This window comes from Camellia sinensis, chromosome 3 (assembly GCF_055761805.1).
Source record: "Camellia sinensis isolate YWXY chromosome 3, ASM5576180v1, whole genome shotgun sequence".
NCBI classification, from domain to species: domain Eukaryota; kingdom Viridiplantae; phylum Streptophyta; class Magnoliopsida; order Ericales; family Theaceae; genus Camellia; species Camellia sinensis.
In genome coordinates, this window is record NC_138963.1 from 144,811,539 (window position 1) to 144,838,662 (window position 27,124).

Consider the following 27,124-nt stretch of genomic DNA (forward strand, 5'->3'; position numbering starts at 1 on the left):
CGTTTAGCGCGGCAAGAAGGCCTTCGTTTTGCTGGCTTGACCTATCGTGAACTCGGCTTTGCCAGAATGCAACCGAACTCGGTCGTTCTGGAGCTCGGTGAGTGGAGCACTCGGGTACGCTGCGCAACACGGTTGTGAAAGGCCGAGGTGGTTCCGCCGGTCTGTCGGGCTCCGGTAATATAGCCTGACGGTTTGGTTAGGTGGTGATTGCAGGATTTGTGCTGACAGATGGGAGTGCAGCACCATGTGTCAAGAGACTAATGGGAGCAGATTTGGGTGCAGAAAGTATATAAGCGTGTCTGCGTCCCCCATGCTGGGGACAGAACATCATTTGGTGAGAACACCCTAAACACAAAACTCTCTCCTCTCTCTCTAGATCCTTGAGTGTGTGCTAACTTGACCGTCGGAGGGATTTTCCGGCCACACACTGCCGGGTAGTTTACCGCCGTTGTGTTCATAGGTCGATCGGACGGACAAGGAGCTTGGTAGAAAGAAGTACGGGCTCTGTGGAATATTTGCTCCCCGTACATGTACTTTTTTCCAAATATAGCATTCACAGTTTAAAATTATACATAATTTTTGTATTCCTTTTGGAATGGTTTGAAGAATCACACATCTTCTTTTCGCAGTATTACATTGGAGTGTTACTTTTGAAAAAAGTATACTAAGAAGTTTTTTTATATGTTATATTAGAATGTTATACTAAGGAGTTTTTTTAAGATGTTATATTAGAATGTTACATTTAGAAAAAGTATACTAAAGAATTTTTTTGAAATGTTACAGTTTAAAATTATAAATTTCCAAAGCTTAGTAAGGAGTTTTTGTGCTCTTTAGTTTGAAGAATCTCATATCATTTTAGAATGTTTAAAAAATCTCACATTTTAAGTTATTCTTATACTTATTTTGAAATGTTTTACAAATAAAAAAGATTTTCATACAAAAATTCATCATAAATTTGATTCTCATAAATTGTGCATTTTACCTCTCTAACACAAAATAAAAGGAGAAAAAAAAAAGAAAAGGAAAAACATAATAGAAATAAGGGTATAACCGCAAATCTAATTTTCAAATAATAGTATATTAAATTTACTTTTTCAAAATCAATGAATTAATTGGTTCATAAAAAAATTCTTGGAACTAAACAAATCACTATTCCTTAAGATTGGATTTATTGGTAAATTTTTCTAAATTTATTAGAACAATAAATAATAAATTTATGATGATTTACCCTAATTTCTTTTACAAATTAAAATATATAAATAACTACGCTGAACTTTATAAATTTTACCGTAATTACTCTATGCAGGGGCGGAGGCACAACAGGATCAGGGGAGTCACGTGCCCCCTTAGTTCTGAATTTTTTATTTATTTTTTTGTTATTGTCATGTATAAAATGTATTCTATTTTTTTCTTAACATGATCTTTGGCTAAATGTTTATTGTATTGTTCACAACAAGTAGTTATTTGATACTTTGGGAACACAATGTGGTTTATTTATGTAGTAGCTTAAATCAATAGTGTAACAAAAAAATATTATAAATTAGATATAATGAACTCATTATTTTCAAGGAATTGACATACCACTTAGATTTTTATTTTTTACTTTAATCATTTTATTTTAGTGAGTTATGTTTCAACCTTGAAGATAAATTACTGCATGTTATATATATATATATATATATTTACTTATTATCAAAAGCACAACATGACTTTAAAATAAAAAATAAAAAATAAGTCCTAAGAGCTTTTATTTCGACACCTCTTCTAAAACTTTAAAATTGGGTGGCAAACATATCCTTACAATGCAACATTCACAGCTTTGAGTTTTTTATTTTTGTTTTAAATCAATTTCAAATTCCACTACTCTAAGAAAAAAATTAAAATTTGTGTTTGAAAATATATTTTAAAATTAAATTTTGTAAATAAAAATGAAAAAATTAAAATTAAGATGGGTTTGGTAAATACAGCTCTTCCATTGAAATATAAAAAGGGGGGGGGAGCAAATTACAAATATATTCATGATGTTTACTTAAAATACGATTTGCTCCATATAAGTCTAAAAATTACACCCGGTCTCTTGAAATTTCTAATTTCATAACAAATGGCTCATTTCGTTAATAAATTATTAAGTCAATTAACAGTTTTTAATGATATCAGTAATTTATTTCAATTAATATTTCAAGCAATTTTATCATTATATAGAAGAGTAGTTATGAATATCATTTTTTTAATTATTTCTATTAAACAAAAAATTTAAACAAGGGATATTTGCAATTTTTAAAATCAAATGGGACAATTTGTATTTTAAACAAATATCAAAGAATGTATTTGTAATTTATCATAAAAAATATAGAAAAAACAAATACTCAAGTAATAAATCTAATTTTTAATTTTTTTGAGTAATAACTCCAAGTTCTTATGTTTTGGAGTCACAAAAATAATAACAATTTACAAAATTATATTACTCTTACCTATATATCTATTTGTTTGCGTTACTTGTCTATTGGGTGCTTTGGAAAGTTAGTTAAAAGTAGGTTTCTTGACCTTTTTGTCTTGTTGTGTATAAAAAATATGAGAGATGATATGAGAGTACCTCTATTTACACACCATTTTTTTATCTCAAGGCACACTAAAAAAAATATAATTACAATTATATCCATCAATTAAATATCCAAATTACCCTCATCTTCTTTCTTGAAACCCTAACAGCCAACCCCTCAACTCAACGAAAATGTGTTGCTACCGCCATCACTCCCAGCACAACGCCAACCATCTCCTAACTCTCCACTTTCGTGATCTCTCTCCATAGCCACTCCATCACTGATATCACTCATCTTCTCCTCGCCCTTCTTCACCCCACCGTTCTTCCATCTTCTTAGAACCACTGCAACCCCTCCCTCTTTAACCGGAACCATCATCTTCTCCTCTACCTTACGCACAACTACTACCTCTCCCATTTTCTTCTTCTAAAATCGCTGCCCTCTTCCACTGCTCACCACTGCTAGATCGCAAAACCACGTTTGGTTTGCAACATCCGAACTCGCGACTGAAGTTCGTTTTGCAACTTTCGAACATTGTAAACTAGTTCGGAAGACAATATCAGAACATCGATAATTTGTTCGACACTGGTTTGCTGCTACTATTTCTTCACTTCTTCGTTGAATCTCTCTATTTTCTCTTGCTCAAGATTTACAGGGTTAGGGGTTATGGCATTGACAGAAGAGGGTTAGGGAAGGGGTGGCGGGGAATAGGAAGGAGTTGGGAAGAATTGGTGAGAAAAAGAGATGGCTAGATAGAGGAAGAGACAGTACGAGTGAGGGAGAAATGAGGAGACCGGGGAATGACGATACTTGTGACGAAGAAAAGAGAGAAAGGGAAAGGGGCTACATCGGCGCCAGCGACGGAGTTGGGTTACAAGTGGTAGCAGTGGTGGTGGGTGTGTGACTAAGGGTAAAAATGAAACATTGTGGTGTGTATTGAGGAAAATTCTTATTTTTTAAATTACTAAAGGCGTGCATTGAGTAATGGTGTGCTTTAAGATAAAAGGTAGTGTGTAAATAGAGGCACCCATGATGTGACCTAAAATGAATTAAAAGTTAAAAACTAACTTTCAAAATTGTCTCTGTACATGTGTTACCTATTTGTCAAGTGTCACTTATTTGTGTATATCACTACCACCACCAACTATTGCTGACTTTCTTCGCCAACTTTTTCGATACCAATGCACTTTCTAGTGATAGTAGAATAGTGACAGCAAAATAAAGTAAACAAATATTTATTATTGTCACAAAATTATTCTATTAATCAAATCTTTATAATTCAGACAAAATAATTTTTAGATTTTAATGTCATACGTATCTATAAAAATGAACCTTTTTTTTATATATAAATTATATATATAAATTATTACGCTTTATATTTTGGGGGATGCATCAATAAATCCCAAATTAATAATTTATACACTGTTTAATCTTAAAAGTTTTCTTATAGACTGAAAGGTCCCATTACAATGTTTCAAACATCAGATTAATGTTTCGAACATTAGCTTTCGAACATCAAATTAATGTTTCGAACATTAGATTAATGTGCAAATGGGACTAAATAGAGTATAAGAAAACTTTTAAAACTAAATGGTTCAACTTTTCAGAAACTAGGACTTATGGGTAAATTTTACTTATATTTTTCTATATATTTTTTAATAAAAAATTGAAATAAAAAAGAGATAGATGATGATGGGGGCAAAAAGGTGAACGAGGGAAGACAAAGAAATCAGAGTCGGCGCCCATGTCTTTCGCCGACCAGTTAAAGGTAATAACGTCCCTTTCAATACTTCCTTCCTTCCTTCAACCACCTCTCCTCTCTCTCTCTCTCTACGATTATATATAAAACCCTATCTCTATCCATCCTCTCTTCTCTCTCAGATTCTTTTGTTCTTTCTCTCTTCCCCCCTTCTCTCTTCATCGGTTTCTTCCGTAAATATTTTTTACCAATCGGAAGATTTCCGACTCTCAGCTTAGCCTAGGGTTTCCTTTTTTTTCTTCGATCTATTATTTTTTTTTGAGATTTAGTTCCTTGGGTTTAATTGATTTGTTATTTGAATTTCTGGGTTGTTAACAATTTTGGATTATCAGCTGAATTATGAGAGGGGCAGTTGTTGAGCAATCTCAAGTTGAGAAGACTGAGGATGTTGATAAGGATAAGAAGAAGAAGCGTCGATCCAATCGACGATCCAAACAAAATTCCTCTGTTTCAGGTAGTTTCACATATGTATATATATATATATATATATATGTTAAATTGTTTGACATCTTCTTTGAAATTCTTGTTGTAGTCATTGCTATCAATCAGTGGTTTTTTGTTTTTTGTTTTTGGTTGGCAAAGTGAAAACCATTTAGTTGTTGGATGTGAACTATGATTTAAAGGCTATTTTTGGTGGCTGAGAAACTGAAGGAAAGAAAAGTCATGATTTTGAATTTGGGTTTCCACTTAAATTGATTCTACTGCAAATATTTGTCTTTAGTTGAATTAAGGTTCTCTTTATTTATATATTTATATATATATATATATATATATGGTTGTCCTTTATTCTTTGTGACAAAGTGAGAGGAAGCAATTTTGTGTTTTTCGTGTGGAAAAGATACTCTGCCTGGTAATGAGAAGACAATTTATCTGTTAAAAAAATTTGCATCTAGGAAAAACAAGAACATCTACATAATTGTAATCGTTCGATTATTTGACCTTTGAGTTCTTTTTGGAAACCAAATGGCCATGTGAATCAAAATTCTGGCTATGTTTGGTAGAGTTATTTAAAAAAAAATGATGTTTTTTGTTCTCAAAGTAGCATAAAATAGAAAAAGAAATTGAAAATGGTTGGGTTTGTTGTTGTCGGAAACTTTTCTATAAACCTGAGTTAAAAAGAACCAGTTTTAACTCAGGCTATTTGGGAATTATCTAAATGTTGTTTCCTGACTCTGTTTTTTTAAACTACTTCAGACAGGTTATTACTTATTTTCATTCCGTTAGTTTTGTTGATAACATCATGCGGATGGAGTTTTCAAGAGTATAGATCATACATCTACTTGCTTTTCAACTGCAACTTGATTCTTTTGGAACGTGAATTTTATTAACTGTTTATGGTTTCTAAGTTTTGGTTCCTCCTCGTTTGTCTACACTCTCCCCTATATTTGTGAAATGGATGTGTTTGTTGGGTACTGAGATTATCTGTGCTAGCTCTGATGTTTCAATTTTGTGTTTTTGGAGCAGATTGTTGTTCGCTAAATGAATTACCTGCAGAACCTTCAGAAATCATGGGGAGTAGTGGCACACCAAACGAGCAACAACTGCCTGGAGCATGTAATGTTGCTTTTAATTCATTGCCAACAATACATATAAATGAACAAACAGCACCACAGGAGGTTAGAAGTATGCAAAATCAGCTACTGTTTTCGTCTGATTCTGGTGGAAGAATGCTTTTAAAATCATATCCCAAGACAATTGCTTGTGAGGAGTCAATGGGGTTATATGCAAGTAAGGATTTTCTTATGTTGCATCAAACCTGTCATCAGAGAAAATATTTTGCTCCTCACTGGTCTGTTGAATCTGTTAATGAGGCATTAGAGGTCAGTCTGCCAATGTATTTCAATCAGCATTTGTTTTGATGCTGTTTATTATTGCTCCGAATTATTGATCTTTTTAGACCATGTAAATACATCATGGAGAAGAAGAAGGTTGTTATCATATTTAGTGTTTAATTCTGCAGAAAGGCAATGTCTTTAAAGCGCTGTTTCGTGTGAATGCTCACAACAGACTTGAGGTGCGTTATAATTTTTTCCCTGTGTTTCTGTTGCATCTCCTTGTTCTATTATGATGCAAATATTATGCACTGTTCTGTGTTGTTAGGCCTATTGCAAAATCGATGGAGTTCAAACAGATGTTCTCATCAGTGGAATTGCTGCTCAGAATAGAGCTGTAAGTCTGGGGTTGCTTTTTCTAGTGATTTTCTAAATGAAGTGCTGCTGACTTCAATTGTCTGCGTACTTTTTGTACATTGTGCATTTAATGGATATAAAGTGATAGGAAGTTAACTCACTAATCATGATTTGTTTGCTTTCTGTTCCTTCATCAGCTGTATACTGTTAATCATTGGCATTCCCATTTTTTCTTTAATTCATTGCCAAAGAATGACATCTGAGTATATCATAAAATACAAACTGTTGGGTTGATCAGTATTATCTTTACTTGAGGTCCATTTATTTTTATTTTTTAGATCTTTTGAACTATTATCTTAAAGCATTTATTTGTGCATCCAGAAAGGTAGTCAATGATTCAAATTTGTACTTCATTGTTTTTCGTTTCAGAAGTTAACAAGTTTGATTTGTTAGTCTATGCAAACACCGTGGATGCAATTAGTGAATTGTTACATTAGATTATAAATGCAATAACATTTTTTTTGGGATGGGTATGCATTGACAACTTTTTACAGTCTTGGGGAAACCATTTTTGCCTTTCATTTGAAGCAACAAGGGGTCAAAATTCAAGGACATGAAACATGCAATTTACTTAATCGGTCATGTGACTAATTTTGGACATTTTACCTGGCAATACTTTACATTTACATTGTTACCAGATGCTTAAAAGGAAGATTACTATTGTTATTCACCCAAAAAAAAGATTACTATTGTTATTATGGTGGTTCATATTGAAAAAGTTATAGCTTCTTCAGACAGGCAGCATGTGTGCCCAAATTGTGCCTCTTTTTTCCTTTTCATTTCCTTTCAAAAAAAAAAAAAAAATTATAGTTCACACATTAAATGTGTTTTTAAGTTATATACTGATCCCTGTAGCGATGTATTTTTGATGGAACATTTTCTGTCACATAGGTTGAAGGAGACATTGTTGTGATAAAAGTTGATCCTTTCTCAGCATGGACTAAGATGAAAGGGTCTACCGGGACTTTCAACAATTCTGCTCCGTTGGAGGATTATAACTCCGTCTCTGATGCCACTGAGTTGGTTGGTGATAGCTGCAAAGGAAAAAACAAGGTAGATGCAGTTTATGAGTATGTAAATGGTAGAAATGGCTCATTTTCTCCAGAGAAGGGTTTTCAATATGAGGTTGGTACTTCCTCTGGTGCAAATGTTGGTCCGGAAGTAATTGGACAGCACAACTCTGTGTCAGAATATAGTTATAGTTCTGTTAATGGACACTGTTCTTCTGCACTGGATCTTTCACAGGCAGGTTGTTCCAATGACCGGAATGATGTTACAAGTTCAGTAGAGAAGTTGTGTGCACTGATAAGCTCATTCCCATCAAAGAGACCAACTGGCAGCGTTGTGGCCATTATTGAAAGGTCTCCTCGTCGGGATGCTGTTGTTGGATTTCTTAGTGTTAAGCAATGCCTTTCTTATAGGGAAGGTTGCGGTAAGGGAAATAAGAAGAAAAAGAATTTATTGTCATCTACCAACCGGGAGTACATTATGTTGACACCAACTGACCCAAAGTTTCCTAAAATGATGGTATTTGTGAGAGACTTGCCTGATGTCATCAAGAAAAGATTGGAGGATGGTGATGAAACAATAGAAATGGAACTTGTTGCCGCACAAATTGATGATTGGAGGGAAGAAAATTATCTCCCGCAAGCTTGTGTCATGCATGTTTTCGGGAGGGGTGGAGAGATTGAATCACATATTGCTGCAATTTTATTTGAAAATGCAATTCAGTCTTCTGAATTTTCTGCTGAATCACTTTCTTGCCTTCCACGTGTTCCTTGGGTGGTTCCACCGGAGGAACTTAAGAGCAGAATAGATCTAAGAAATATGTGCATATTTACTATTGATCCTTCCACTGCGACTGATCTTGATGATGCACTATCAGTCGAAAGGCTATCCAATGGCATTTTCAGAGTCGGTGTGCACATCGCTGATGTATCATATTTTGTTCAACCCGACACAGCATTAGACATAGAAGCTCAAATTCGATCTACTGATGTCTATTTATCGCGGGGTAAATTACCTATGTTGCCCCCATGGCTTTCAGAGAAACTAGGATCACTTAATCCTGGAGTAGACAGACTCACCTTCTCAATTTTCTGGGACATGACTCTTGCTGGTGAGATTCTGGACCAGTGGATTGGCCGTACTGTCATAAAATCTTGTTGCAAACTCTCGTATGAAAATGCTCAGGCCATTATTGATGGGCTATTTAATGTGGGTAGTTTTAGTACCTTAGACGGTTGCCCTCAATTGCATGGCCAGTTTGAATGGTCTGATGTTATTAGATCTGTTAAAAGCCTTCATGAAATTTCGAAAACATTGAAGGCGAAGAGGTTTGACGATGGGGCATTGCGTTTGGAAAGCTCCAAACTGGTTTTCTTATTTGACGAAGATGGAAATCCTTACGATGGTATACTTTCAGAAAGGACGGACTCAAATTTCCTCGTTGAGGAATTTATGCTTTTGGCCAATAGGACAGCTGCAGAAGTAATAACTAGAGCTTATCCTGATAGTGCATTGTTGCGTAGGCATCCGGAACCTAACTTGCGGAAGCTGAGAGAGTTTGAAGTTTTTTGTAGCAAACATGGTTTCGAATTGGACACTTCTTCTTCAGGCCACATTCATCATTCATTAGAGCGGATTAGAGAGACACTCAAGAATGATTCTGTGTTGTTTAATATTCTCTTGTCGTATGCTACGAAGCCGATGCAATTGGCAACATATTTTTGTAGTGGAGATTTAAAAGACAGTGAAAATGATTGGGGGCACTATGCTTTGGCTGTTCCTCTCTACACTCATTTTACTTCACCGCTGCGTAGGTATCCGGATATTGTAGTACACCGGACATTGGCTGCTACAATTGAAGCTGAAGAGATGTATTTGAAGTATAAAAGAACTATGCAAAAACTGAAGAATGGGAAGGAATTGACAAGATGGTGCTTCACTGGTATTTGTTTTGATAAAGATGCAGCAGAATCGAGTGAAGGTCAGGAAGCATTATCTGCTGCAGCATCAAAACACAGAATTCCATGCATGGAAATCCTTGCAGACGTTGCTGCTCATTGCAATGAGAGGAAGCTGGCTAGTAAGCATGTCAAAGATGCTAGTGATAAACTCTACATGTGGTTTCTTCTCAAGAAAAAGGAGGTATTTGTTCTCTTTTCGAATGTAGTCCTCGTCCACTTTTATAACTGAACTTGTACTGCATTTAAATTATGTTTCTCTTATGATTTACCATAGTTTTATTTGCTTATCTGTCAATCCTCCTAACTGTTGTTAGGTCTTGTGCAGATTGTATTGAGTGAAGCAAGGGTACTGGGTCTGGGGCCAAGATTCATGTCAATATATGTCCACAAGTTAGCTGTGAGTAGTTTCCCTACCCATCTCTTATTCTTTTAGGGTTAATTACACTAAGACCTCCTCAACTATTAATGAAAATCAGTTTACTCTCCTCATTTGTGAACCGTTACAGTTTGACCCGTCAACTATAAAAACCGTACAGATGTCCCCATATTTGGAGGGGGTAAGAGTGATGCATTTTTATAGTTGATGGCTTCAAAATATACGGATTTATGGATGAGGGGTAAACTAATATTCACTAATAGTTGGGGGCTTTTTGGTGTAACTAACCCATTTTAGTTATTTATTTCCTTCTCCATTTAGTTAATGTGTGTCCTGCTTGTTAACATGCTTCTAGATTGAGCGGCGTATATATTATGATGAAGTTGACGACCTGAATGTAGAATGGCTTGAATCAATATCCACATTGTTGCTCAATTTATCCACACATAAACGCTTCCAGAGGAGAGGTAGCCCAGGTAACTACAGGACAATTGAAGATGTTGCACTTATTATGAGTCCATTAGAGTTGCCATTGGATTTTCCCGGAGATAGTGGTGACAAGGGCTGTGCAAAAGGGAATATTGAACCAAGTAGCAGCGGCTGTGCATCTCAAATAGTAGGGGATACTGGTGTAGCATCACTGGATGCGGCACCCATATCAAAATCGGGAATTGCAGAAGCCAATGAAATTGAGCCTTCTGTATTCCCCCTCACGCTACCCCTTCTTTCAACAATTCCCATTGCTCTTCATGCTGTTGGTGGGGATGATGGTCCCTTTGATATAGTTGCAAGACTGTACATGAGCTCATATTTCAGGTAATTTGGTGTTTGGGAGTCATATACTAGTTGTTGCAGTTGACGGAATTAGGATGTGGAAACAGAGTTTCGTTTTTTGTTTTTGGAATGGAATCTCTGTTGTAGATATGAAATAGAATATCGTTGAAGTAGTTTTTGAAACTGAATAATCTATGGCTGATGCAATTATGTGTTCGATATTGGATATACATCTTGTGGGGAATAGGCCTTTGTTTTTGTTGGCCATTTCCACGCAGGATAACTCGGTTGACATGCCTGTGTCCAGTGTTTCAGTGCCATGCATTGGAGTTGGAGTCTGAGTCTGGGTCCCAGTCTAATTCATTTTGTATCGGAAGCTTTAGCTTTGTTAGACTGCACAACCCAACTAGTTTTTAATGTTGGGTGGTCTGTTGTAGTTGAATTAGTTTCCAAGACATTGATGCACCATCTTGGCTCTCTGGAGTTTGGTGACTGTTGCGGCTTCATATACTCTTTCAATCTTTGCTTGAACTTTTTGGGATATGTATATTGCTGTGCTTCTGTTGGTCAGCAATTTAGCAAATTTTTGAAGGGACAATTAAACCGACATTGCGTTGTTGCAATGCTAATGATGTGTCATTTAATTATGTTTCATATTTTCATAGGAGCAGTTTGGGCCTTTCTTGTGAAACATTGTTTGCTTGTTTGGTGTTAAGAAAACATCATATATGTCTTCAATAACACTAAGCAATTATATGGGGGGGCTTTTCTCATGATAACTTGCTACTATTTGTCGGGTTGAGTTTTTCAATATTTGCAATCTTATTAAAAATTATGTATGTTATATATAAACAGGTCTTCTGTATATAAACAGATTTTTACTACTAGACATGCTGGTACATCATATATGTCTTCATTAACACTTAGCTACGTTTGTTTAGTGAATAGATTGTTAATGTGAGAATTGTTAGTAAGGGAATTAAGTAAAAGTGTATTTATTTTGATAAAGTATGAGAGATAGTTAGTGATGAGATTGTTAAATTATTTTTATATAAAATAAATAAATAAATTATTTTTATATTAAAAAAATTAAAACAAATATTAAAATAAACAGGTGCACTTGGTAAAAAAAAAAAAATTAATTTAAATTTTTTCTTTATTATGCACAATAGATTTCATTCTCTTACTATTTTCTTTATCTCATCTAAAATATAGGTAAACTAATCCTCCACTGAGGGGATTACTAAACCCCTTAGATTATGAATCCGTCCATCCATTTCACTACTAAACATGCTTTGGATGGGATTCACAGCCGCCATAATAGTCAAATTTGACTCCTCAAACTGCGAAACAAGCATGGCTTTAGAGATTATATTTGGGGCTTATCTCATGATAATTTGTTACTATTTCTCGGATTGAGTTTCCAATCTCATTAAAAATTATGTATGTTATATATAAACAGTGTCTTATGTACATAAACAGATTTTTACCAATAGACAAGCAGGTTTTGAAGTTCATAATAAAATATGGGTCTGGCTTTCGTCCAGTCCGCCATCGGAGTGGACTGTGCTGTTGGGCTTGTGAGGGCTCACCACAGGTTCCGTTTTGAAAATCTGAACCGTTGAATGTGTAAAACTCGTTGAGTATTATATGCTTGTGAAAAATTACGTTGATCGGATATCGATAGCTATGTGATCAAATCAGTTTTGTATACAAAAAATAGACGGTGAATAAATTTACGGTTGATAAAAAACTGTTTTGATCACATAGCTATCGATATTCGATCAACGTGATTTTTTACAGCCATATAGTACTTGACGAGTTCTACACATTGAACGGTTTAGATTTTCAAAAAGGGACCCGTGGTGGCCCCCAAGGGCCCAACAGCACGAACCAATCTGATGATGGACTGGACCAAAGCCCGGCCCTAAAATATACTCGTCAGATTCACTATTTTTCTGTTTAATAATGATGCACAGTACATTTATGCATAATATGAGTTTCATTTACATGTAAATTAGAAATTACGGAAAAAAAGAAGAAGAGTGTCAACCCTTGTAACAAAATAAGTTTTTAATTTTTAATTTTGTCAATTTAAATTGTAATATTTTTATTTATTTTCTATCAAAACTATTAAGTAAAAATGATGGAAAAATTGTAATAAGAAATGTTAGCGCAATTAAAACCGATCAATTATATATATCACTTATTCACGTTTTTTTTTATAATCAAATTAGAAAAAATAAATATTCTCAAACACACTGTTAATTATTTTTTAATCTCATTAAAAAGTTAAAAAAATTGTAAAATGAATAAAAAAAATCAAATCCCCAAATCCAGAGAGATTCATTTTGGAAATTGATTTTTAATATTTTTTGACTTTTTATGAATTTTATTATTATTTTTTAAATAATAATAATTTAATAAATCACATTTATACAAAATGAAAAATCCTGGCCCTGCATAAGGTTATCCCCCAACTAGTAGTGGCTAGAATTACCTTTGCAGCCAAACACTCCCTTAAATCCCTAAACAGAAATTTACGCGCCAAAATATTTTCAGAGGAGCCAAGAAGGAGAAGAAGAAGAATGATAGGATTATCATTATATATACATCGATAATTATGGCCGCAATCGGATGGTACGGACCTCTGATCGATCTCTCCAAAGCTTCTTCTCACATTGGCGATTACGTTCAGTTACTCGTTTTCATTCACAGATCTACTCCCATTCAGGTCTCTCTCTCTCTCTCTCTCAAGCATTATTATTTGCTCAATTATTGTATAGTGTGTACTTGAAATTGTAGCTTCGAAGAAATAAAATTAGTTGGTTTGATTTTGGGATTGTAAATTTGAAAGATTTCAATTTTGGGCAGTATAAGATGGCGAAAGGAGGTGGAGAAGTTATTAGGACAGACATTCAGGTCGGTGACGATACACGCAGATTTTTTTCTGTATCCATATGGCAAAAGCAAATTGGTTCCATGGTTTTTGCTGGTGATATTGTTTTGCTGCAAAGTAAGGTCTTCTTTTGTGCTCCTAATTAAGCTCTTTTTAATGACAATTACATATATTTGAAAGCAGCATGTGATTATTGGGCCCTCTTGTGCTTCAACTATGCTCGATTTCGCAAGCATAGCTGTATATATGTACTCACTACTCTGTTTGCCTGATTATTTTGTTTGTTACTGTGATTTTTCATTGTTTTTGTTTCTGGGTATGTTTTGTGGTGGTTGGGTTTTCACAATGTAGTCCTATTGGTTTGAGAACATTTTTTTGCCCCTTTTTGCCTTTACATTTCATTGGAAAACCTACATTTTTCGCACTGATGTTGAGTTTATAAAGTGGCTACTTGGCAAGACAGTGAGTGACAAATTTGAGGTAAGTTCAGTGGAAATAAACTTTTGACAAGCAAACAGCTCTGAGGTTTGTGGATTCTTGCCAAATTTTAAATTAATGGGAATTAATAAAAGCATGAGAGATGCTCTCAAAACCCCCCAAAAGGTCCAATCTAGGAGAATTAAAAAAAAAATTCCATTTAGAAACTTGAGGAAATCAAATTGCAAAACCCTTGGAAGCTTGTTAACAAGCAAAAAGGGGAAATATCCTAGCCCAAAGCGTCAAGACAGTTAGGGTGCAATTCCCTCAAGAGCCATCAGGAAGAATCTTGTCTAGTATTCTAATTTGGTCTAAAAAGAGCCTCACTAAGAGACCTTCTAAATAAAGCTGAAATCAAAGGCTCTAGAACTTGGCATCAGGAACCTCCTTCTTGGGATGAGGAATCAATATGAGATCGCATGATGAAAAAAAAGTCATGAGTGGAATACATTTTCTCTTTGGTTTATGTAAAGTGGACTTGGGTATGGATATTGAGTGCAGATATGTGTGTCAGATTCATCTAATTCTCATGTCCAAGGACGTGTGGACATTGCAAAATATGCATATTACTTAATATATACTTTTTTTTTTTTCTAGGGAAAAATGGTATTTACAAAATGTCTTATCTATGAAGCATGGACACTCCAAAAATGGTGCCGTGGCAGTGTCCGACACGCGGACACGCCGGGGACACGGGGACACGCCGGGGACACGTATGGGACACGCCAGATGGCGTGTCCCTTTAATTTAATGATTTTTTTGGAAGGGGACACGGCAGGGACACGGCGGGGACACGCGTGTCCATATCTGGACACGCCATGGGACACGGCGGGGCTCTTTTTCAAATTTTTTATATTTATTTGGGGTCAAAGAATAATATTTAAAAAGTTTAAAAAAAAAAAAAAAAAAACACCAACGGGCAAAGCCCTAATCGAACAACTAGGGATTAAATGAGTAAAATCAGACCTGCGAAGCCCTCCTCTCTCTCTGTCGAAGCCTTCTGAAGTCGATCGAAGCTCTCTCTCAGTCGCAGCCCTCCATTGTCGATCGAAGCCCTCCGACGTCGATCGTAGACCTCTAATCCAGTCGTCTCTGTCTCTGTTTCAATCGATCCAGTCGTCTTCGACCCTCGATCCACTCGTCTTCGAAGGTAACCCTCTTTCGCCTCTGCCTCTCTCTTTTGCTCTCTCTCTCTCTCTGCTTTGCCTTTGTTCGACTGAGACAGACTGATTTTTAGTTTTTTTTATATTTTTTTTATACGTTTATATTTAATGGTATGTAAGACTTTTTTTTATTTTTATTTTTATTTGTTTATATGTTTATATATATATATATATATAAGACTTTTTTCTTTTCTTTTTTTATAATTATATGTTTATATATATGTATATATATAAAACTGTATATAAAAAAAAATAATTATAGGTTTATATATATATATATAGTATGTAAACTCTGTTTTTTATTTTTATTTTTTTGTAACTAAAACATTTTTATATAACTAAAAAAAACATACATTTAGAATTTAATATAACTAAATGAAAAATCTTACTGATTCTCTATCATTTAGCACTAAGAACTTTCAAATGCTGAATTTTCAAAATTCAAAAGCCAAGGAGAAATTTTTATATATGTTTATATATATATATATATATAACTGTATATAAAAAAAATAATTATAGGTTTATATATATATATATATATGTAAACTCTATTTTTTATTTTTTATCCTTCTAATGTTAATGTTAATTTATAGGAAAAATGTTTAGTTCAAATTCTGCCAATAACACACAATCTGCCTTTGATGTAATACAAATCTACATAACACATAAAAATATATATATATATAAAAAAAAAAAAATCGCCGTGTCCCCCGCCGTGTCCGTGTCCCCATTTTTTGGAAATTCCCGTGTCCCGTGTCCGTATCCGTGTCCGTGTCCATATCCGTGTCCGTGTCCGTGCTTCATAGTGTCTTATAGCAAGCAGTTTATGCATAATATGGAGTTTTATGCGTAGTTATATGCTAAACTTGAATTATTAAATATTTTCTATGGGTCAATGTTCAACTGCACATGTTGGACACATATCTCTTACCCTTACCCTCACCTAAGTGTTGAGCATCCAACATGAGTACTTCATCCATTTGATTTAGAAAAGTTCATGTAATATAGCTTCTGGAATTATTGAATTTGTAATAACATAAGTGTATAGCATACATAAGATATAGAAACTACATGAGGATCTCCAATGGCAAATGCTATAATAGCATTGCCATTGCCAAATTATGGCAATGAACAGTAGAAAATGGTAGAATTATAGCAATTGTGCTCCAATGGAGGTTTGTCATTTTTGCCATTTTGACACAAAAATTGGTGTGTGTTTGGAGTCGGACGACCTGCCCACACCAGTTTTCAGCTTTTGTCTGCAAAAATGGTGGATGGGAGAGAGGGAGGGATGTTTTGCTGGGAGGGAGGGGGTGAGGGAGGGCAGCTGTTTTTGTGAATTGGCAGTTATGGCAGCTGCCAAAGCTTGCGTCAAATTTGTGTGTGCCAAATTTGACACAAGCTTTGGCATTTGCCAAATTTGGCAGCTGCCATAACTTGCCATTGGAGCAAGGTTTGGTCTTTCTGCCGCCAAATTTTGGCAATAACAGCTCCCATTGGAGATGGCTGAAGAGTTATTTGAGTAGATGGGGTTGTATATCTAATGCAGTTAGTGTTTGCTGCTTCTTTTCTTTCTTTCAGTTTCGGTTTCTGTTCAGTGGTGCAGGTTGTTCTGCGTCCATTTAGTATTTTTTAATTGGGATTGTTTAAGCTTTGATTGTTTTTTCATTCTTGGAATTTGGCTGCATATTTTATTCATTGAAATATTATTCTCTCAGGTAGTCAATGTATTTAATTCCTTTCTTTTTATGCTATGCCAGTTTTGAAGTTTTGTATCGTAAATACTATAACTGATTCTTGTCTGACGTGGAGTTTTGATATATTTGTATATCATACAGATGTCAAGATAACAAAATTTGGAGATTTTGTTGAGGCCAGAACCATCCAATGCTCATCTTTACTATGTTTAGTCCACCCTAGTGAATCACTTGTTTCTAAGGGTATGTGTTCTTTTCCTCTTGTTTTAAGGGATTTATTTTTTATTTTATTTCTGTTGGTTTCGTGGTAAGGTGGCATAATGTCCTTTCTCTGTTGCTTAAGGTTACTTGGTAGTTTGAAATGACTTTCTTTGCTTGGGATGTTGCTTGCCGTGAATTCACTGAATTTATTCATATTATTTTATGCATATGTTTCAATTTAAGTGGATATTAGGATTGCAATCATAATGATATCTCACTTGATTGCCTTGTTATGTTTCTGTTAATCTATCATAGCAAATGCAGCTTACTTAACTCTACTCGATAAATGGAATATAAGATGTTATCTTCATGTTTTAGGTGTGGAGGGCATCATAGGGGAATGTCGAGTTGGTGTAAGAACAAAGGAAAAGCTTAGGAAAGTTATTGAGTGGGTGCAGCAAACTGGGTCTACTCTTTGCAATGTGCAATTGCACAGGCACCAAGTATTCTCTTTGACTTTTAAGTTCTTAGAAAGAAGTATTTTAATCAGCCAGTTCCTTGTTTCATGCATGATACATGTTTGATTTTCACTGTTTATAACTTCTGCAGCCTATGAGGCAACAATCTATAAACTGGAAAGTACATGAAGAGAGAGGCTCTCAGGACTTCTTTTCTCTTTTAGAAGTGTCACATCTAACTGATTCTTGCAAGGCTACTTTCTATGCATCCATTGGTGAAATTTTTCTGAAACATCTTCATGAATCTGAGGAGGAGAGGATGTTCATCAGTAGGAGATTATGGACAACGGGAGAGAATAATTTGACTGAAGATCTCATTTGCTCTGGTTGCCAACTATGTGGCTCTCCATTGAATTCTGAGTTGGGGCATGGAGAAGACTCAGTTCTGCTTTCAACTGTTTCATGATTTATCATGATCATATTAGTTACTGAATTAGCGTGTCATCCATCCTTGTTTGCAGGTCTACTACGTTCGACCAAAGCACCATTCCACTCTATTGTCCAAAAAGCACTAGTCACCTCCATTTAATAACCTCAATATACAGACCCTTCATGGTATGGCTGCCTTGTTGGTCTTAATTTGATTTTTATGGGAGACTTTCTTACTTGTGACATTATGAATGTCGTATACTTTATGGAAAAAACTTGCTGTCCAGGGTTGCAAATTTACTTGATTCTTCTGTTTAATTATTCATAATTGGCTTATTCTCTTTATGCATTTACTTGTATCATCATCCTGAAGATAAGAATTTCAAAAGATAATTTCTAAACTCTCCTAATCTACAATACTTCATTTTGTGGAACATTGTATCTCTTAATCGAAGGTCCTTTGAAAACCCTTTGAATACCAAGTACCACATTGAGCTTCAGCTTGGCTTATAATCTATACTAATATATAAAGGGAGAGCACCAGTTTGGTATTCCCCCCATTTATTGAAGTCGTGTCAATTTTTCACTTCACAAAATTATCTAAATACAAATTTGTTATACACAGTTCAGTGAGTTCCATCTTTGTTGAATTTAAGGTAAGATATGGAAATACACAGTTAACCCCAAAGGGTTGGCCTGGTGGCAAGCCCTTGGTCTTGGAGGTGTGCTCCCTCTAAGGTTTAGGGATCGAGACCTTCCTTGCCAAGGGCCTGTGCACTCCTGGGAATTAGTCGGGCTTCGATCCTAACACCCCAGTGCCAATAAAAAGAAAAAGAAAAAAGAAATGGAAATACACAGTTAGAGATAAGCTCCAAATCTTAATACTCCTTGAAATTCTTGGTGATCTTCCTAACTATAACATCAAATGCACCTAAATATGGATCAACTTGAATAAAGTGGTAGGTGTTTTTTCTTCTTGTTGATAAATTTGCAATTGATTCTTCTTCATTATTTTGAAAATAAATTGGCGGCTGATTGTCACCATGCGAGCATTGGAATATTATCTTTGGACTTCGTACTAGATTCATACAATTTTATATATTTATTTATTATTATTTTTGAATGTGGCAATCTCCTATAAACTTGCTAAGCATAACTGACTTCTGTCTTCATTTGCAGTTATACGTATGGGATGACTCGAAATATATTCCTCTCCTTGTCACAAACAAGGCTGCTGAACTCTTGTTTGGAAACATCAAGGCTGAGAGAGTATACTCCTGTTATAAAGAGCGAAATCATGATCAAACCCCTAATCCAAACAATGTTCAGAACAAGGATCATTCTGATGCAAGAGCTACTACTACTCAGCTGAATGCTGCCGAGAGTGAAGTTAACTGTCTTCACCCTCCACGGGAAGGTAAGAGTTTGGGACGAAAGGGAAAACAGAAGTCTGCAGCCCCTAACTTGTATTTGATTTGGTTAGTATTGCTTAAAGTTTTGATGCAACAAGGGAAGAATAGTCCTCTGAAATTCAAAGTTACAGTCAATGTGGGCAGAGATTGGGAAAGCGGGAGATTTGAAATGGTTTCTGTGTCGATACCGTGCTTTGGAATGATGGCGTCCTTGGTTTAGGTTACTGTTATACTTCTTTATATATCTATATCTATATATATATTTATGAGCATATAGTTGCAACAAAATAGCAAAAAACAACTCATGCATCCAAGTCTAATTGATTGGAATACAAGGCTTTGTTGGTTTGCAGGTTCTTATTGTTTACTGACCAATTAGTTTGGTTGTATTTTCGTTATGTTTTCTATTTTCATTTTCTGGAAAACACAAGAAACTCATTTGAATAATTGGTATTTAGGAACTATTTTAGGGAAACTCATTAACAGTCAGTATGCCTTCAACTCTTTTTTTGGTCATGGTAACAATTTCAACTTGGTTTGCCATTGAATAATTGACGAAGTAATTTCTGTTAAAGAGATCCCTGATAAATGAAGATATTAGATGAGGTGAATCGAAGCTAGCTCAGTGAAACAGGATTCAAAGAAAGGCATTGGATTCCGTAAAGATATTCATCTAAAAATGCAGTTGCTCCAAAGAGGATTCAAACTGATTCAGCGTCTGTAACAACTTCATGGCTTTTCAGAACATGATCTTACAGCATAAATGGACCTCCTTCGACACTAAGAACATTATTTAATATCAGAGCGAAAAAAAAAAAAAAAACTGTGGAGACAGCCACACAAGTGGAGAACAAATTTTCAACATGAGAACATGACGTTCATATCAAGACTCGGTTCCTGTCTCTGTCAAAGCGCCCATAGCAGCAGCATTTTGTTCTTCTAAAAGCTTCATTTGGCGTTCTGCATGTTCCCTTTCACATTGGCTAATTCCCATGATTATATCTAGCATCGTACCAGTTGTGCCAAAGAACACGAGGGGTGCCAATGATTTCCGCTTTATCCCCACTGGTATTGCGAGCAAAGCACCAGCAACGGAGAATACCCATGTGCCCAGTGCACTGCAGACAATTCCACATTTAGTAAGTTTACGATGCATGACAATTCAACTAAAAAGACTCAAAAATAAAAGACGGACATTTATTATGTCAAAACCAAAATTCAATGTGATGATCATATATGCAAATATTTAGCAGAAACCAACTAATGAACAAAGCATGTTTTACTCAAACCAATTTTAACAGCTTATTCTACCAGAAATTATATAGAAATGAGTGACACTGCAGTTCTGATGATTTTCAATTAAACCATTTGAAACCATCGTTTAAAAGTTATGCTTGGTTCGACAATCCGGAGGTTTCCAACTACCCATTGTGAAATAAATGAAAGTGTACCACTTCTTGGATCATGTCATCTAATTCACGGGCTGCTTGCTGCTATCAACCAGTATAATTTCAAATAACTAGATACAATAGATTTGGTGTAAAAGAGAAGCAACAGAATTAAACTACAATAATGGGCATCCACATGGTTGATGTGCCAAACCAATGGCCAAAAGTGACATTCACCTAGATTTCTAACATCAAAACTAGTTCAAAGCTGATAAGGAAAACTACAGCTTACTAATACACAACACAAGTAACAAAGCATATATGACATAGACTAAATGATTCAATCGTCAATATTATAGCTTAACCAATTTAGTAAAATCCTCTAAATTTTTATTCAAGTTTCAAATTGTTATTCACATTGCCATAGACCATTCACAACCTGATCTTATTGCATTTAATTCAATGAAACGCGAATTAACACAAATATAACCAATTTATTAGAAATCATTCACATATTATTTGGGAGAATTAAGAAATTTCAAATAAAGATTATCCTTGTCACCATATTTTTTTCCATTGTCACAACATAGATTTCTATTTTTCCAACTCAATGTCAACCTTTTCTCCCCATTAGTAACCAAATTCCAATTCCTCTCTAGATAATTATAGAACCAAAGGTTTTTGTCATGATTCAACCTAAAAGCATACACACCGACCCACCCCATAAAAACACCCATAAAAGAAAAGGAAAAAAAAAAACAGAATATTGTAAGAAGAAAAGGTGATTGTTTGAAGTAATAATTAAACAACGAGTTTCAATGAGGAACATGACAAACAACGTATGCATCATTACATGAAATTCCAGAATGTCTTGTCAAGAGACATGGTTGCCACAATCACATGTACATTGCATAACTAATATCAAGTGCCAATTGAGATTTAAAATTGAACACATATCATCATATGTTCAAGTTGTATCCACACAAAATTATTTGAAAATATGCTTAGGCAACCTTGATTATGTGCTCATTTCTCTTAGATGCAATGCAAGATACAAGGAAAGTTACAAATAAAGCCCCCTTGCACCTAAACCGTCTATATTGGATATATAATTTGTGATCTGGGACCCTGCAATATCAAGTACTATTTTCCCCCATCATTGTGGCATAGATTTGAGTCATAGAATCAACCTCTCCTAGAAAAAAATGAAGTAATCTCTGCTTCTCCCCAACCCTATTGGATGCAGAAGTCAAGTGCACTAGGTACAACATATTTCGTTTCTTTTCTCAAATGCTAGTAAACCAAACAGATTGTTTAAGAATACATGGAAAAGAAAAAAAGAATTTCCATTGGCTTCTCCCTAATTGTATTTTGGGATTATATGCTCTTTTAAAAAGTTTTAAACTTTGAACTTTAAAATCCCAAAAAAATATTTCAAACACGAATTTTCCTATATCCTAAATCTGAATAGCCATTGTGCAATTTCCATTTTACTTTCAGATAATTGAAACTATGAAACAAACTTAGAGAGCATACTTTGTGATTTTCAAAGCATCATTTTCAGTTAATTAGGCATAATGAATACACATCATATATATATATGCTAAATAGGTGAACAGAAAAAAAAGGTAAACATCTGACTTGGAAACAGAGCAGTCTTCAAGATGCTTCTCAGTCTCTTGGCCTGGCATCTCTCTCTTATTAGCTACCTGCTTTCTAGTTATTATATCTTTCTTTGTGTATTCAAAGAAGGGAAGTCCTCTTCGAACCTGTTTGAATATTTTTGTTAGCTCAGTTCACAATTCTCATATGCAATGCAGAAGTCGAAACAAACATAGAAGATAAAGATACCCAAAACCCCACACCCCACCCCCCCCCCCCCAAAAAAAAAAAAAAAAAAAAAAAAAATCAAAGAAATTAATCTCCGCAAACACCCAACAAGGAGTGTGCAACCGAAATTCCAGTTCATAGAATCATACATAAAAGGGATATATAAAAATAGTAGAGGAGTACTCTGTAAAGGTAAGTAACAGTGGAGAAAGAAACTTACAAGATCGGAGGAGAGGAAACCACAAACAGTGGAGAGAGCGAGAGAGATAGGGGTGGTTTGCTTGAAATGCTGAAGGGAAAAAAAATAAGATTAGGGCTTGCCGCGGAGCAACTGAGTCCTGACAATGGAAGGCAGTGGCAGTCCAGTTACTGGCCCGACCCGAACTCATTGGGTCAAATCCGACCAATATAAAGATTTGCAAGACTAGGGTTTATTGGTAAATTTATACTATGGCTCCGTTTGGATGTTACTTTGGACTAAAATAGTCATACATGACTGACTATTTTAGTTAAGGCCAAGTTTGGCGTATTTGAAAAAAGACAAAAAGTTAAAAAGTCACTATTCTATTTAAGTCAAATCATCTTATTTAAGTCACATTATCTCTCTAACACATCACTTTAAACCTAATCTAAACCCAACCCATATTTCATAAAAAGTCAAAAAGTGTATTTATTTAGATCATCCCAAACAACCCCTAAATATAATAAAATGTCACATTTAACTCATAATTATTTTATTTTATTTCTCACAAAAGTTAAAAAAGTCAAAAAACTTATCCCAAACGAGAATTATAATCCCAAGCTAAAATAACCAAAAAATTAAAAAGCAAACCAACCCACGTCCCAAACGAACCCTATATCCTTATGACCCTCATATTGATTATGTTTATTGTAACTTAAATAAGCTTATTATAATTTATTTTAATTTAAAATTTTGTGATCGATTGTTTAGTGCAGTGTATGCTTATAATGTATTAGGCATAAATAACTTAAATAAGTTTTTTTAAAAAATTGATTATCTGAAAATTAGAAGAAATATATTTTTTTACCTTTTACTTTTTAATTATCATTTTTTACCTTACAATAAGTGTGCGGGGAGCAAATATTCAGGCAAGCCCGCACTCCTTTCTTCCAAGCTCCGTTTCTGTCCGATCACCTGCGTGCACAATAGCAGCGAGCTACCCGGCGGTGTGTGGCCGGAAAACCCCTCCAACGATCAAGTTAGCACACACCTGAGGATAGAGAGACTGAGGAGAGAGTTGAGTGTAAGTATTTCTCTTACCAAATGTTCATCTGTCGCAGCATAGGGGGCACAGACTCGTTTATATACCTTCTGCGCCCCAAATCTACTCTCATTCGTCTCTCGACACGTGGTGCTGCTATCCCATCTATCAGCACAAATCTTGCTAAACACCACCTAACCAAACTGCCAGCCCACTCTACTGGGAGCTCGGCAGCCGGGCTGAATCTTCTCGGCTATCAACGACCGTGCTGTGCAGCTGGCCAGAGCGCTCCGCTCGCCGTGCTTAATGAGGACCGAGCTCGTCTGCATCCCAGCATAGCCGAGCTCGGGACAGTTCATGCTGGTTTTGCCGCTGGCCTTCCTGCCCGGCTAACTCATGAACCGTAGAACAACAACGTCGTTCCTGGCGTCGGACATCTCACTTGCCCGGCCTCTATACCATGCAGCCAAGTAGCTCGGTCTAACCACGCCTTGCCTTAACCGAGCCAATTCGGATCATAAATTTCCCTCTCAATTGCCCCTTAATTCCGTCCGCACAAGCGTGACTGGGATTACCTGTTCTGACCGGGGTAACACTTTCTCGGTCCTCGGTTTGCAATACGGTGACTGGGCTAGTTGGCATGCCTGTCTTCAAAACTTGCCCGGTCGACGCCTCGATTCACCATCTTGTCTCTTCAATACTGACGTCGCCGTCAATAGAGACACGTGTCGTGCGCTGATTGGCCTCGAACAGCCAAACATCACATCCGTTCAGATTCAAATTTTTGGCGGTCTTCCTCTCTTATATACGCCATTTCCTTCTTCATTTCGTCTTTACTGATTTTCCTTCATCCTTGCTGATCCAGAGCTTCTGCCCTTCCTTTCTTGCCATTATTGAGTTCGTGTTCGAGGAAGTACACTGCTCTCAATTGGTAAGTTTTTCAACCCTTTTTGTTGTTATTTCACTTGGTATTTCGCATATTAGGGTACTAAATCTGTAGGTTTTAGGACATAGGCACCCAAAACCGTCCCTATCCCTTCACTCTCCTTGTTGTTCTTCATTTTCTCTGATGATTTTCTCTAATGAACACTGAAGATCTGGGGCGGACCGGGCTCCAGGTCTTCCTTTGATCCAAAAAATCATTCAGACCGAGCAAATAAGCAGTTTGTCCCAACCTTAGTAGAAACCGGGGTAGCAAAAAGGACTTGGCCGCTCGGCCGGGCTAATCTCTGGTTCGCTTGAGCGACCGAGCTCCTTGGCTAGCCTTTACGACCGAGGTGGTTTGGCACAATCCATGACCGAGCTCAAGTCTAGCTCATTTTGCGCGGCCGCGCTCCCACTTACAATTACCCTCCATTTTCCTACAGAGTCCAAGGGAACCAAAGACCAATTCTGAGGCTCTCAAGGACCGAGCAGCCATTAATTCCTAGTCTGTGCCAAACCACCTCAGCCGAGCTAAATTAGTCGGCCACACATGGGGAAATTCCGTTTCCTTGTGGACACACCTGCTGCCTTGGCTGCCTTCAGGGAAGAATACGGTATCTCGGCAGATGTCCATTTAGAGCTCGCCGAGATGGAAACAACCCCTTGGAGCAGGCTTGACCAATGCCCCTTCACCGTGCTGTCAGTAATTGAAGGAGGCCTCCGCTTCCTGGTCAACCCTTTGATGACCGAATTTCTGTGCCACACTGGGCTAGCACCCATCCAAGTTTCGACCAATACTTACTGAATAATCAATGGCGTGCATGAGCTAAACAACCAGCTAGGAACAAACTTAGGTTTAGCCGAGATACTACGACAATACACCCTTGGGCACACCGGCGACGGCCTGGCCTATTATTTAAAAATAAGACCGGGCAAAGAGAAAATAGTGACCGGCACCCCAGACAAGGACTTACATGATGACGACTTCTTCTGGGTGTCTGGCAATTATGAAACAGCCGACGTATCGGGCTGGTTCATCAGCAAGAACTTTGGTTCCACATGTAAGCCGCGTTAATTTGCTCGGTTAATTTCCTACCTTCAACATTCTGTACTTAACCATTTTTCCTGTTTCTTTTGCAGCAATTCAGGCCTTGCAATCCAACTACCAATATCCCAACGTAGAAGCCATCCGGACCGTGCTCCGTTACAGCCACCGGGATTGTAATGAGTTGCTCGGCTACACTCCAACCTATAGATACTCAGCTCCACGCCGGAGCAAAGTTATAGACTTTCTCCGTGCTCCAACACCTCCTTCAGACCCAACTCTACCAGACGTGCCGCTAATCCGGCTGACCGAAGAACAAGAGATGGCAAAATGAAGCCACATCAAGAACCTCCTCACAACAACCTCAGCCGAGATACCGAGCATCATCACCCACTCTCAAGCTGCCGGACAATCCAGCGGCCCCGTGGTCACCTTGGCATCTCCAAGTACCGGGCAACCCAGACAAGAAACTCGCCGGGCTGGCAAAAGGCCTCGCGCAGACCTATCTGCCGAGCTGGTTGCCGAGCTAACCACCGAGCAATCCACCGACACTGTCGACCCAACACCACCGTGGCGACCGCAACTAAAGCACCGGGGAAAGGACATACCGGCTACCGCTTCCATCAAGGGCAACAAAGAGCACCTGCTCGCCTTTGACCTTTCCAAAGCCCTTCTCCTACCGAGCGACGTGGTCGGCAGCGACCACGTTCCTGACACCCGGTTAGTGAAATCGTCTGTTAAGTCCATGGCCAGGGTAAGTCTCAATCTTTCAATGAAATTTTTACCAAGTGTTTGCACGGTTTCCTCTCTGATCAAACTTTCTTCTTGCAGGCCATCCAGAAGCAACACTTGGTCATGGAGCGAATCCATCGACTGCAGTAGAAGGCGAATGACACTGCCGGCCAAGTCCAGAGTCTTCAAACCGAGCTCGGCCGAGCAAAATCTTCACTGCAAATTGCTAACGCTGACAATAACAAGTTGCTCGGCCAGCTCGGTGAGGCCGAAAAAAAGAAGGATGAGTTCCAGGCCGAGCTGGATGCATTGAAGAAGTCAAGGGAAAAAGAACTTGAGGATGCCAATAACGCTGGCTTTAAGGAGGCCGAAGACAGCTACAAAAAGCAAGTCTTTGCCACCCAAGACATTTACTTTAAAGCTGGTTGGAAGTGTGCCCGTGCTCAGCTTGGTCAAGGTCCCGAGACCGACGTATTTACCTTTCCGTCGGCTGCCTTCCTGTCGGTGTACCTCGTGCCCTATGCCAACGACGTCTTCAGCGCGTTGCAAGCTGAGGCCGATGAAGAGCTTGCCAAAGAAACCGAGGCCAATGCTGAGGAAAGAAGCAGCCAAGAGCAACCCAGAGAAACTGAGACCGGT

At 36.9% G+C, this 27,124-nt stretch overlaps 2 protein-coding genes across 4 annotated transcripts; both read left to right on the forward strand.

The window, feature by feature from the left end:
* The first annotated feature begins 4,213 nt into the window (after positions 1–4,213).
* On the forward strand, positions 4,214–11,380 carry LOC114299259 (DIS3-like exonuclease 2). Its single transcript, XM_028243961.2, has 8 exons — positions 4,214–4,308; positions 4,632–4,753; positions 5,764–6,119; positions 6,260–6,313; positions 6,400–6,468; positions 7,380–9,638; positions 9,783–9,854; positions 10,189–11,380. Exons 2-8 carry the CDS (start codon positions 4,639–4,641, stop codon positions 10,651–10,653), a joined length of 3,390 nt encoding a protein of 1,129 aa, XP_028099762.2. The 5' UTR covers positions 4,214–4,308; positions 4,632–4,638; the 3' UTR covers positions 10,654–11,380.
* On the forward strand, positions 11,154–19,695 carry LOC114299258 (uncharacterized). Of its 3 annotated transcripts, none has more exons than XM_028243959.2 (7): positions 11,154–13,341; positions 13,482–13,623; positions 16,985–17,086; positions 17,423–17,547; positions 17,654–17,928; positions 18,024–18,117; positions 19,111–19,695. In XM_028243959.2, the coding sequence occupies exons 1-7, from the start codon at positions 13,231–13,233 to the stop codon at positions 19,561–19,563; spliced, it is 1,302 nt and encodes a 433-aa protein (XP_028099760.2). In that variant the 5' UTR covers positions 11,154–13,230; the 3' UTR covers positions 19,564–19,695. The 3 variants fall into 3 exon arrangements, with proteins under 3 accessions (XP_028099760.2, XP_028099761.2, XP_082777221.1); XM_028243960.2 differs by having other exon boundaries at positions 17,654–17,922; XM_082921095.1 differs by lacking the exon at positions 16,985–17,086.
* Positions 19,696–27,124: the final 7,429 nt, after the last annotated feature.